The sequence below is a fragment of the Portunus trituberculatus genome, chromosome 43, assembly GCF_017591435.1.
Source record: "Portunus trituberculatus isolate SZX2019 chromosome 43, ASM1759143v1, whole genome shotgun sequence".
NCBI classification, from domain to species: domain Eukaryota; kingdom Metazoa; phylum Arthropoda; class Malacostraca; order Decapoda; family Portunidae; genus Portunus; species Portunus trituberculatus.
Genome location: NC_059297.1, coordinates 6,269,606 through 6,284,022, shown reverse-complemented (window position 1 = coordinate 6,284,022; position 14,417 = coordinate 6,269,606). Strand labels below are relative to the sequence as shown.

Below are 14,417 nucleotides of genomic sequence, written 5' to 3'. Positions count from 1 at the left end.
TAGTAGATAAAGCTCTCCGTGTGTGAGTCTTAACATGTATAGTAATGTATACGTCATCAATGACGGGGCCGGGATGTCTTCCCCTCTAGATCAACTAGGCATTGTAATTAAAGTACAGTGCCTTGTGGAAGTAGCTGCCCTAAATCGTCCCCTTTTGCAATGGCTGTTGACTGCTGAGTTGCGTGTGAACATGGCATGAATTGTTTTCATGAGAAACTTATTTCTGTTAAAAAGAGACGACACGTGTTTCCATCTCGGTGCTCCCAGGATGGTTCTCAGCGCCTCGTTTTTCTTTTTTTTTTTTTTTTTTTTTTTTTTTCCTTTTTTCTTTATTTTCTAGTATCGTTGTTAGTGATGACGCTAAAGGAGGGGCTTAAGTAACAGTGACCTCACCAAAGTGCGTCACAATGGTGCCTTTGGTATCATAACATCTGGTTTCCTTGATCCTTACTGCGTTCTGCGAGATGGAGAATCTGCTTTTTTTCACATATAGCTACAGAAGTTTAAGAACTCCTTTATGATGGCATTGAAATCTGCATCTTGTCTATAATGCAATTTATAATAATATCCCACTTTTCTTCTATGTTTGTCTTACTTCAAATACAAACTACTGTCTAATCCAGTGGTATTCGTTGCGCGGCTCGCGATGACTCAATTTGCGGCTCTCGAAAAATAAATAAATGAATTAATAAAAACAAAAAAAGCACACTTTCGCTCATCACAACATTAAGTAAGTTTGGTCTTTATTTTGCTGTTAACAACAAGATATATGGGCTAATATTACCATGTTTAATTTTTCTTATTTGATATATTGCACTATAGCAGCCCAGTCCTACTTAATTTAGTTGAGTTACACTATAGCTTGCAGTCAGTAGTTGCGGCTCTCTCAATGAATGTATTTAACCGAAGTGGCTCCCTTGCAAAATTTAGTGAATAACACTGGTCTAATCAAACGTTATTATTTCATTATAGCTGTTTACGAACTTTGTGGTGTTCTCATTTCATTTACCCACGTTCAAATTAGGTTTCATTGAGTCTCTTGATGGAACTCTGTATTGACGTTTTCCTGCAAAGATTATATATCCTTATCTGCTAATGGGATGGTAGTGTTATCTGTATATGTACATATACGATTGATAATAGGCTACATTTGATATTAAGGATTGCACTTGCCATATGTCATTATTGTTTTATGGAAAGAAGTGTGTGTGTGTGTGTGTGTGTGTGTGTGTGTGTGTGTGTGTGTGTGTGTTTCACTGTTTGATCTGCTGCAGTCTCTGACGAGACAGCCAGACGTTAGCCTACGGAACGAGCTCAGAGCTCATTATTTCCGATCTTCGGATAGGCCTGAGACCAGGCACACACCACACACCGGGACAACAAGGTCACAATTCCTCGATTTACATCCCATACCTACTCACTGCTAGGTGAACAGGGGCTACACGTGAAAGGAGACACACCCAAATATCTCCACCCGGCCGGGGAATCGAACCCCGGTCCTCTGGCTTATGAAGCCTCTGGCTTGTGAAGCCAGCGCTCTAACCAGAGCTTCCGGGTGTGTGTGTGTGTGTGTGTGTGTGTGTGTGTGTGTGTGTGTTTTCCTGTTTGTGTCCTTCTGCCTCTAAGTCCCACAGTTTGGATGCACCTTAAAAATTATAAACTTCCTCTTCCTCTTTCCATAGATGAGATTCAGCAGTCACCCATGCACGGACCGCTCTCATTCTATAATCTACATTGCCTCACCAGTCTCGAGGTGAGTGACGTAACCAACCTATATTCACTTCTTGGTCGTCATTTTCTGAAACTTTTGGGGTAAGGGAAATAAGTGAAAAGAGATGAGGGTAACTACTTGTGAAAAAAAAATTGAAGTGTAAGGAAAGGAATCTAATAAGAGGAAAATATTGACCAAACATTATAAATTTACGTATATAACAGAGAGAGAGAGAGAGAGAGAGAGAGAGAGAGAGAGAGAGAGAGAGAGCTATTCTTCTTGGTTTACACTGGAGGGAAGGAGCGCGTAACGTGAAAATGAAGCCATAAAACTGCATCATGTGTTATCGAGAGAGAGAGAGAGAGAGAGAGAGAGAGTGTGTGTGTGTGTGTGTGTGTGTGTGTGTGTGTTATCTGTGAATCATAATAATGTCACACTTTTAGCTTCAACGGTGATAACTGAAGATTTACCGCGCCTTCATAACTATCCCATCTCAGTGTGTCTATGAAATGTTCAAAGGAGGGTCGGGGCGTACGTGACAATGGTAACAGCGGCAAAAATCCCTATCAAGAAATAATATAAACATAAAGTATATTGATATAAGTTAAATTTTCCTGAATAAAAGGATTCGTTCCCCCGGCTAAGACCCTTCATGGCTAGGTAGATCTTTCAGTGTTTGTATGAAGTCTTTAGCAAAGGAGACATTATTAATTTGAAGGTAGGGCTGATTATTTTTCCTTGAGAAACTCCATTCCCATCCCCGAAGACGTCTCTTATGTAACTCGATCTCTGCTCTGAGAATTAATAAGTGTTTAACCTGGCAAATTTTGCGAGGATTGCCAGCGATTGAACCTTATTAGATAATGCATCTGTTTTGTCTTAATCTTATCAACTGTAATGGGGTTTAGAGATGTGCTGAACAACAGTTCGCTTCTTTCAGAGAGAGAGAGAGAGAGAGAGAGAGAGAGAGAGAGAGAGAGAGAGAGAGAGAGATGGGAGTTCATAAAGATTTAGATATACACAGAAAATTGTTATAAGAGAAATAACTTGAAATATCTTATGAAATATAAATTTGTAAGAAATGATAACGATAAAGTGTTTACCAAAATATCGACATGTTATGAAGAAAGAAAATTAATAAATAAAACAAAGCAACACACCACAAACCCTTACAAGAAAATCAAATAGAAAAATGTATGGTTACAAAATTAAGATCTAAACCTCAGTAATGTATCAGGATAAAAAATATTAGGAAAATGGAAGAAGGTGATGGTGGTAGTGTTTTGTTTACCTTAATGGCGGCGGCGAGGGTGAAGGGAACTGTGCAGCAGCCTTCCCTAGCCATGGATATTCCCGTGACGCAGCTGCCCCCGGGGGATCCAAGACTGGTGGAAGCAATAGTGAGCCAGCTGAAGTCAAAGGGAATATTTGACCAGTTCAGAAAGGAGTGTTTGGCGGACGTGGACACCAAGGTAAGGGGACAAAGATGCTACTTTTCTCATCACCATAACGATGAATTTGTTATGATGCATGTTTTCATCCTTATGTGGAAAGAAAATTTACGAACAGGGTTTTGGTGGCTATTTTAGAAGCATAGTCATTATGTAGATAAATTATAAGTCCTTGTTTGTGGTCGTGATGTAATAGCATATGAGTGCAGTCACCAGGGTGCGTGTTTTGACAGTTTTTGGGTAAATGAAACTCACACACAGGGTTTAGTGACTATTTTAGAAACATGGTCATTCTGTTGATCAATTGTGAGCCCTGGTTTGTGGTTGTGATGTAATAGCGTGTGAGTGCAGTCACCAGGGTACGTATGGGAATGTATGTATGGGGATTACAGATTGTAGAGGAATTCGATGCAGGACTTAGCCCTGTTAATGGGCCAAATATTTAGAATTAGTATATAATGTATTGTGTACTTGTAAGTGTATCTTTAAGTACTGTCGCTGTGCGACTGATACAGGATAACCTAGATGGGCCCTGGTGGCCCTTTGTTATCCTATTATTTATGTTATGTTATGTTATTGCACTTTGAACCAATACACCACAAGTAACTATACACATTCTCACGGTCTACCAGCACTTCTAACCCCATTTTACCCCATCGGAAATTAATAATAACTTCAGGACAGAATTTAGGTTTGTTAGACATAGGGAAAAAGAAATACAAGATAGACTATATTGGTTGAAACTGCAAATTTACTGTAGGAATTATTGTAGTTTCAACCAATACACCACAAGTAACTATACATATTCTCACGGTCTAGATCATACTTCTACGAGCATATCTAACCCCATTTTACCCTTTCCGAAATTAATAACAACTCAGGACAGAATTTAGGTTAGGTTTGGTTCCCCCCTCCCAAATTTACCTACGTATGTTGCTATTGTAGATATGCATTCCCTGAAATCCTACCAGACATTATAATTTGATGATGTAGCCTTTTATGGGTGGCAAGCAGTGTGGCAAAAAAGACAAGAATTAGGCGTATAGATGATATTGGAGTTCATAAGTACCTCAAGAAAGATCTACCATTGCATTGTGTTCCTGCAGACCACACTGAAGAACTCTACATAAGATTGTAGAGAAAAGCAAATGGCTCGTAAGTGTTCCAGAATGTATATAAAAACTACCTGGATATATTCTGACATTTGGCCAACCAGTGTGTCATGTGCATTCAGCAGAAGCACCCAAATGGGCCTTTTTGTGTAGTCATCTTTTTGCCCTTGGTCAGATTTACATAAATTAACTAAAAATAAGTAACAATTCGGAAGGTTAGCATAATATGTAAAGTTGAAAGACACGGAAAACATAACTTGGCTTTAAATACTCATGAAATTAATCAGCGATGAGGCCAGACTTGTAATTATGCTCTAAGAAGACAGTTTATCAAGTACACAAAACATCATGGTCACCTTGTTAGGCTCACAGAGGAGGTGAGGAGAGAGGTCTGCCACAAGTTGAATGAGAGTTTGTTCCTGCCATTTCACAGTGTGCACTTGATGTATGTTAAACGTCAAAGATAGGAAGTGGTATGAGATTAAGACTATGATTTTAGCTTCCTTATCTCCTGCTTTTGCCTCCCCATATCTCTCTCTCTCTCAAACTCCACAATCAAAAATCAAAATATTATGTAACACACACACACACACTAAAATAAGATGAATGATACTTTTCCTCATTTATATTAACGACATGCCAAAAGGAGTGAACAGCTACAGAAATCTGTTTGCAGATGATACGAAACTGTACAGAGTTATAAAGCAAAAGGATTGTGAAATACTGCAAGAAGACCTAAATAAGATCTGGGAATGGAGTAAAAAGTGGGAAATGGAATTCAATGTGAACAAAAGCCATGTCATGGAAATGGGAAAGAGTGAAAGACGATCCGTGGGAATCCATAAGATGGGAGATGGAGTAGAACTAGAGAAAGTAAAAAAGGAAAAGGACTTAGGAGTGACGATGGAAGAAAACAATCAACCGGTAAGCCATATTGATAGAATTTTTAGAGAAACATATAATTTGCTAAGGAATATTGGAGTAGCATTTCACTACATGGATAAAGAAATGATGAATAAATTGATAAGTACTATAATAAGACCCAGATTGGAATATGCAGGAGTAGTGTGGACCCCTCATAAAAAGAAACACATAAAGTTGGAGAGACTACAAGAATGGTTCCAGAACTTGAAGGGATGACATATGAGGAGAGACTAAAGGCTATGGATCTACCAACCCTAGAACAGAGAAGGAAGAGAGGGGATCTGATACAAATTTATAAATTGATCAACGGGATGGACCAAGTGGATAATGAGAAACTGATCCTGAGAGAAGAATATGACATTAGAAGCACAAGATCGCATAGTAAAAAGCTGAGAAAAGGAAGATGTCTGAGAGATGTTAAAAAATATAGTTTCCCACAAAGATGTATTGAGACGTGGAACAATTTAAATGAAGAAGTAGTGTCTGCAACGAGTGTGCATACTTTTAAAGTAAGATTGGATAAGTGTAGATATGGAGACGGGGCCACACGAGCATAAAGCCCAGGCCCTGTAAAACTACAACTAGGTAAATACACACACACACACCCATCCATAAGATGGGAGATGGAGTAGAACTAGAGAAAGTATAAAAGGAAAAGGACTTAGGAGTGACGATGGAAGAAAACAATCAACCGGTAAGCCATATTGATAGAATTTTTAGAGAAACATATAATTTGCTAAGGAATATTGGAGTAGCATTTCACTACATGGATAAAGAAATGATGAAGAAATTGATAAGTACTATAATAAGACCCAGATTGGAATATGCAGGAGTAGTGTGGACCCCTCATAAAAAGAAACACATAAAGTTGGAGAGACTACAAGAATGGTTCCAGAACTTGAAGGGATGACATATGAGGAGAGACTAAAGCCTATGGATCTGCCAACCCTGGAACAAAGAAGAGAGAGAGGAGATCTGATACAAGTTTATAAATTGATCAACGGAATGGACCAAGTGGATAATGAGAAACTGATCCTGAGAGAAGAATATGACATTAGAAGCACAAGATCGCATAGTAAAAAGCTGAGAAAAGGAAGATGTCTGAGAGATGTTAAAAAATATAGTTTCCCACAAAGATGTATTGAGACGTGGAACAATTTAAATGAAGAAGTAGTGTCTGCAACGAGTGTGCATACTTTTAAAGTAAGATTGGATAAGTGTAGATATGGAGACGGGGCCACACGAGCATAAAGCCCAGGCCCTGTAAAACTACAACTAGGTAAACACACACACACACACACACACACACAGCTTGGAGGTGGTGAGAGGGCGGCATTCCCTTGGATCATTAAATTAATTAATGGAAATCGAGGGAAAGATGAATGATACAAGAAACCATCCTACCATTACAATTTTAACTAAGTAATCATAAACATAAGGATTTTTAGTTGTTATTTTCAAGAAATATAAATTGTTAGAGAGAGAGAGAGAGGGAGGGAGGGAGGGAGGGAGGGAGGGAGAGAAATGTAGAAACAAGGAGGGATTGAGGATGGGGAGATGAACATGAAATTGGGTTAAGAAAAGAGGTGTGGCTTTATTTTACATGTCATGCCTTTGATCGAGTGATATTTATCTATCAAAATCCCTGGAGCTGACACATCACTTTAGCTAAAAATAAGTGTATGAAGGCTGCTTCATTAAGTATGGAGCCAACTGTACTTCGAGAATATTAATAATCTTTTTTAAAATTTTCAGCCAGCCTTTCAAAACTTGCGACAGAGAGTGGAAGGACATGTAAACAAATTTCTGGAGAAGATAGTCTGGAAGAATGACATCAATAAGAACCAGCTAAGAGATGGTGTGCGGAAACATGTCAACAGGTGAGATGTTTGCTTGTACAACATTTGCTCCAATTAAAGTCAAGTAAGGCATCAACATTGTGTATTAGACTAGTAGTAATTGAAAGAATGAAGAGAGTGCCTACAACTGCAGTGACTGGAAAAGACTCAAAAGCTACCCAATTCTTAATGGAAAATAAGAACATTAAGGCCGGGAGCACACGAGCTACTCTGCACGCCACGGCGAAGCACCACGGCGTAGCGGGGATGTGGTTTCCTATAGGTTTCTATTGTTTTGTGGCTTTCCCGCGCACACGAGCGTCTGTGGTCAGCGGATGTAGCGGGCTGTCGCTGATCCCTGCCACGGCGTGGCGCATTTTGACCACAAAGACCCACGCACACGAGCCATGCCACAAACCCACATGCTGCTACTGTCAGTCAGTCTGCACTTGCTTGACCGAGTGACACGTATTATTTTTTTTTATCTGCTACCATGAATACACTCGACGTTGATCGCTTTATAATAGAAATTGAAGATAGACCAGCAATATGGGACGTATGCTGTGGTCTAGAAGGGGATGGGGCGTGGCGCAGAAAACGTGCCATGGCAAAGCACCACACTGTGGCAACCACAGAGTGGCTCGTGTGCTCCCAACACACCATGCCGAAGCGCCATGCTGTGGCGATCACAGAGTGGCTCGTGTGCTCCCGGCCTAAGTGATATGATAAATTAAAAGGGATTTGATCAGATAAGCTCAGTGACGAAGTTCTTCATTGACTGTGTGCAGCATTATGCATTTAACTTACTGTAGTGGGTATGATGAGTGGTGGTTGAGCTGCAACACTGTTATTCATTTAAGTGCACATATTTCAGCTTGGGCATTTTGGACTCTGGTATTGATGCCATCATCACTCAAGTTGTCAACCCAAAGATCAAGCCTCTCATTCTTCCCTATGTTGAAGACACTGTGTATTCTTTCCTTCAGATTGACAAACCTAAGAGAGAGCGACAAGGTATGTTGTTATGTCTGTGCACTCACTGATGTAAGATATTTCAGCATTGCAAATTATTATATTTCCCTCTTTATACATTATGTATTCATCTTGTTTCTACCTTCAAGTTAGTTCTATAAGTCAGTTCTTTTCTGCTATGCACAAAAATAATTATGTTTTGCATATTAACAAATGGCAACCATAACTATGAAAGGACAAATTGAGTCACTCAGTTTGCCCTTTCAAAGCTATGATTGCTATTTGTTAATATTCACAACATAACTATTTTCATGCATATGCAAGTGAATAGTGGAAGATAGAAGTATCCAAAATATTTATACAATAAATGATCACAGCATGAAATTGTACAGCAGGGAAATAGTTACCATAGAATAATAACATTACAGACTCAGTCACAAATGTCCCAGAGGAATCTCCTGTTGTGCCGGTCAGCACTGCCCCAGAAATCAAGCCCAGCCTTCTGCCCATGGAAACGGATGTGATTTCTTCAGAAGAGGATGATATCTTAGCTCGGGAATCCCCTGAAAGTGAACATAAATCCTCTCCAAACTCACATGCAGATTTCATGGAGGTATTTTAACAAGAATTGTCAATCTGATCAAATTTGAATTTGTTTTTCATTGTATGGCAGTTTTAGCTACTCATATAGTGGAAATCTTAACCTGGTATATAGATAAATGATTGTTTAATAAGACAAAATATTATTTTCTTTTCAGCCTGACAATGAAAATGCTCAAGATGGCTTTGAATCTTTCCCATCAGCTGAAGATGAAAACAACACAGACACTGTTGCCTCACATGTACAGAAGCTTTCACTTTCAGACAATACAGAAGAGAACAAATCTGGACCAGTTGCTAAGCCTCCATTACCACTGTTTGATGATCAGTCTCTAGATAGCATCTCTTCTAATTCTTCTGGTCTTACCTTTTCAACCCTGTCTGGAAAAGGTTCACCTGGAAGCAGAAAGTCCCTTGATCTCGCAGAAAAAGATGACAGTGCTAAATTACAAGAGCCAAGATCTGCTACATCAACACCATTGGTTGATGAGAAACCAATGGAAGAAGAAGTGTCTCAGTCTTCTATGGATTCTGAACCACTGAAAGAATTTCCTGTCACAGCCTCAGAACCAAAGTCCGTGGAATCTCACTCTCCAAGCCTTGATGCTCCTGCCATGTCCACCCCATCACATTCCAGCATTGGAGCAGAGAAAGATGATCAAACTGTCGTGTCAGGTGCAAGCCTTATAAGTCAAGATGATGATTCACAAGGAAGCAGAGGCTCAACTTCAAAGAATAGTGTTTCATCTTATAAATCTGAATCGGAAGAGAAAGCGAAATCTGAAAAATCTGAAGGAGAACTATCAACCTCAAGTTCAGAGATGAGTGACACAGATAACAAAGGGAAGTCAGAACAATCACATAGTGAAGGAAAACACCATTCAGACAGTTCTCAGAAATCCAGCAAACACAAGAGTGAACACAGGAGTAAATCAGACTCACATAAAGAGCGAGAGAAAGATAAAGATAAAGATTCAAAGCATGGCAAAGATAAAGAAAAGAAGCATTCAAAGTCAAAGGATGACCACCATTCCCATCGAGACAAGGACAAGAAGCACCACAGGAGGGACAGAGACCATGATGGGGACAAGGAACGCTCTCGAAGCCATCACCACCAGTCCTCCTCCAGCTCCAGCAAAGACAGCTCAAGTTCAGGGAAGAGCTCCAATGAGAAAGACAAAGACCGTTCAAGCCATCACTCTGGAGATAAGTCAACTGAGGGTAAGAGCAGGCGTGAAGGGGAAAAGGAAAGCAAGTCAAGCAGTCCTGTGGAAGCCAAATCGGAAGGTAATAGCAGTGATACCAGTGTTACACCCAGTAAGCATGATGCTGATAAGGTTGATGGAAAGTCCAGCAGTAAATCTGAAGGCAAAAGTGAAAAGAGTGAAGTCAAATCCAGTAGCAAAAGTGAGAAGAGCAGCAAACACAGCAGCAGCAGCAAATCAGAGAGTAAAACAGAGAAGCATCACAGTAAGCCAAGTTCCAAATCAGACAGCAAATCCAGTAAGACAAGTAGTGACAAGACAGACAAGAAACATGATAACCACTCCAGCAAGCATTCATCTAAGCACAAAAAGCATGAGGGTGAAAGGAGTCACTCTGATAAGGATAAACATAGGAGTAGCAGCAAAGATGACAAGAAAAAGAAAGATGAGAAAGACAACAAAAAAGAAAAGGATAAATTGTTTCAACCAGATCTGCTTTCAAGAGTTAAAGAAGACAAAGAATCTAAACCTGAGAAGGAAGTCAAAGAAAAGAAACCTGACAAAGAAGGGAAGAAAGATGCTGACACAAAAGAGGAGACTCGCATCAAAGAAGATCACAAAAGTAGTAAGGAAGATAAGGATAAGGATAAGGCTGATAAGGAAGACAAAGTTAAGAAAATTGAAAAGGAAGAGAAGCATAAGTTGAAAGATGGAAAAGCCACTCCAAAAGAAGAGAAGAAACAGAAGAGTGTGAAATTAGATGAAAGCAACGACAAGAAATCAAAAAGTCAAAAGGAAGTCATTGTTAAGAATAACGTATCATCTTCGAAGGATTCTGATACTAAGAATGATCCACTTGTACTGTTAAATGATGACAAGAACGTCATGGTACTCAGCTACGATGACGACGACGACGATGATGACAAACCACTGTCAATGAAGAAAGAGAAACCATCCAAAAAAACCCCAGCTTCTAAGAGTGACGCTGGAGACAATGCCAAACCACTGTCAACAAAGAAAGAGAAACAATCCATGAAAAAGCCAGCTTCCAAGAGTGACGACGAGGAGCTACTGCCAAAGACGAAGAGGGAGAAAAAGGTTCTGAAAAAGGGAGGCAGTGTTAGCGAAGATGAGTCACTTCTGAAGACGAAAAAAGAGAAAGAGGCGGCTACAGAGAAACAGAATTGTATTACTGATGATGGTAATGATGATGAACCACCACGCAAGACCAGGAATGGGAGAGGACTGAACAGGGTGAATTATGATGAGATAAGCGATAGTGGCAATGATGACAACAATAATGATGACGATGATGATGAGCCACTTGCCAAGAACAATAAAAAGGTATTCAAAAAGATCAGGTTTGAAGACAACAACAATGATGACAATAGTGATGATGACAATGATGATGTTGATGAGAAACCAGTTATTAAGAGAAAGAGAGGAAGGCCAGCTAAAAAGCACCTTGCAAATATGAACAATGCCAAGAAGATGGAGAAAAAGAAGCTAGTGGTGAAAAGTATAAAGAAAAATGCTGAAAAAGATATAGAGCCTGACTTTGAAGGATTTGACAATGTGGAACAGGACACAAGACTTTTTGATTTCCTCTCAAGGACACAGCGAGTTCCTGATGAGATGGACATGGAGTACAGTGAGTGGTTTGATGACAGTGACTTGCGTATCATGGTTAGTGAAAGTGACATACAGGAAAGGATGGACTTCAGTGAGTTTCTGTCATGTATGCATAAACTTGGAGCCATTGTGAGAGAATCTAGTGTAGATACAGAGCAGGAAGGTGAGTCAGTCACTAAAGACTTTGAGCTTCCCAAGACCGAGGACATCACGGAGAAGAAAACCAGCGTACCACTACGAGGAAAGCGTAGAAGAATGTCAACATCCAGCTCAACATCTTCAAGTGCGAGTTCCTCTGGGTCTCCAAAACACAAGAAGGCAAAAAGTGGTCATCAGCTGATAGAGCAAGATCCGGTGATTGTCAGTGGTTTGCCCTCCTCACTCCTGAAGATGATGGTAATAGGACGTCAAGTAGAGATTATGGTAAGTGTACCATTTTGTTTTCATCTTTGTGCCCTCCAACAGTTTCCTTTTATCAGTCATTATTAGTTTAATCAACAGAATGTTTCCTTCATATATACAGCCCTCTTGTGTGGACACCAACCTGGTATGTATATAGAAAGATAAGATATTATTTATTTTTTCCCAATGTATATTACTCATTAGATTACTTCATGATTACAGAAGTTGATTATAGCCAAAGGATCAACACGTACAGTCCCCTGTCCCCTGCAAGTGATTCCTCAGCAGATGACGGAAAACCAAAATTAACAGGTAAACAATTCTATCTCTAAGTTGAAACTGCCTTGTCTGTTTGATATTTTCAGTTAATCATTTTTGAGAGTTGAGTGTGATTGAAGAAGAGGAAAGATTGTGTTGAGTGGAACTGAATTTTTGAAGCATTGAATAACAATGTTTGCCCTTTTCCCATTCTCAAATAATACAGAGATCTGAAGTTAGGTGTTCTTTGGTTTCTGTGTGTAACCTGTGTCAAGTTTAGAATGAAATTGGCTGTAGGTGTCAGTTTCTTTAGCTAACATAGTTTTTATGTTAGTTATATTCATTGGTTTATATATATATATATATATATATATATATATATATATATATATATATATATATATATATATATATATATAAATAAAACAACAATTTCTATTATCTAACAGATCCAAGTCCCAGAGATGTGAGACCAGCACCAGCAGATGACAGCAACCAGAATATTAAAAATGCTGAAATATTCAAGCCAGTTAGTACTTGGAATAATGAAGAAGGAAATCTTTCTGTGTAGTGTGTGTGTGTGTGTGTGTGTGTGTGTGTGTGTGTGTGTGTGTGTGTGTGTGTGTGTGTGTGTGTACTTGTCCTGTAAGACTTTAAGACTTTTGGTATGTTGCAAAATTGTGCAAAACATAAAAGCCATGAGGCCATTAGCCTTATGGTCATTCTAGAGGTGCAAAGTACTTTCAAAATGCAATGTTGTTGCATTTGTATATTTGTAAGTTTATGGACAGAAGACCCCTCATTGAAAGCCCAGAGAATCATGATTAAATGACTCCCTGGAAATACTGTTTTTATTTATTTATTGTAATGAAATATTTTGTGCATTTGCCAATAGTAATGAATGTAATGCAGTAGTCTTTGTAAAAGTCAGAAGTTGAAAAGATGCAGTATGCAATCCATTACAGTGACCAGCTGTGTTTTTGCTGCTCCTCTACTTAGTATTGTGACTTACTTGATATATGGGCTTATTGGAAATGGACTAAACTAAAAATTAAGAAATTGAATGTTGTTTTAAATCTTTATACTTATAAAGACCACAGGTTCTTTTCCCTATTATCATCATAATGGTACTTTCCTTTGTTCTTATCTAAATTTTGATGGCAAATGTTTTCAATTGAATGTAGCAACAAACAATGACATTTTCTTAGTTTGTTGTTATACTGTGTCTGTCTAATCATAAAGGTATCACTGCTAAGTTTTTCTTCTATCAAGGCTACATTCTACAACATGCTGTGTGAATATATATATATATATATATATATATATATATATATATATATATATATATATATATATATATATAAGAATAATTTTTAAAGGGACATATTATGATTTCGGATCTGATATTTGTTATAAAAAATAGAAATGTATTGTAAATTAACAAAATTTTGATTAATGATAATTTTGAAAATGCAAAATTATGAAGATACACTTATAGTCTCTCTCTCTCTCTCTCTCTCTCTCTCTCTCTCTCTCTCTTCATAGAAAAGTAATGTGGTCATATATTTTTCAGTTTGAAGGGCTTGTGTGTAAGGACTTATCAGTATTTTAATGTAGCTTTTCTGACATAGTCATAAAAGTATGGTTAAAAATGTTTTGTTTATACTAGAACTACACATGGTCACATGTGTTGGATTTAATTCATAAAATGAGCACCATTCAGAGTATATCTTTGTGAAAAGATTAGGTGTAAATATGTTTGTGCATTTCAAAATAGTTTTTGAAATATATAATGTAAAATATTGTTTTTTCTATTGATTTTCATACCAGAAAATATATGCTTGAGTTCAGGTGTACAATTCAAGCAAATTATTGCATGATATGGTCTTAGTAAGAGTGTGTGTGTTTGTGTTTGTATGTGTGTGTGTGTAATTCACCTCGGTAGCCTGCTGGTCACCCAGCCAGTCTTCCCCATTACAGAGCGAGCTCAGAGCTCATAGACCGATCTTCGGGTAGGACTGAGACCACAACACACCGGAAAAGCGAGGCCACAACCCCTTGAGTTACATCCCGTACCTATTTACTGCTAGGTGAACAGGGCCCACACATTAAGAGGCTTGCCCATTTGCCTCACAGCTTTCCGGGATTCGAACCCGGCCCTCTCAAATGTGAATCGAGCATGCTAACCACTACACCACGCGATGTGTGTGTGTGTGTGTGTTTACATTACTCACTTGAGACAATGGTTAACTTGAGAAAAGCATTGTTCATTCCATACTTACATGAATTCTTAAATTTAGTGGGGATAAAAA

General features: G+C 38.6%; 1 protein-coding gene across 1 annotated transcript; it reads left to right on the top strand.

Moving 5' to 3' along the window:
• The first annotated feature begins 2,952 nt into the window (after positions 1-2,952).
• Positions 2,953-13,360, top strand: LOC123518100 (biorientation of chromosomes in cell division protein 1-like 1). Its single transcript, XM_045278712.1, is given in 8 exon segments — positions 2,953-3,183; positions 6,954-7,078; positions 7,911-8,050; positions 8,437-8,621; positions 8,767-11,812; positions 11,815-11,868; positions 12,070-12,159; positions 12,555-13,360. Coding segments are annotated over 8 exon segments (3,978 nt in total). The 5' UTR covers positions 2,953-2,967; the 3' UTR covers positions 12,677-13,360.
• Positions 13,361-14,417: the final 1,057 nt, after the last annotated feature.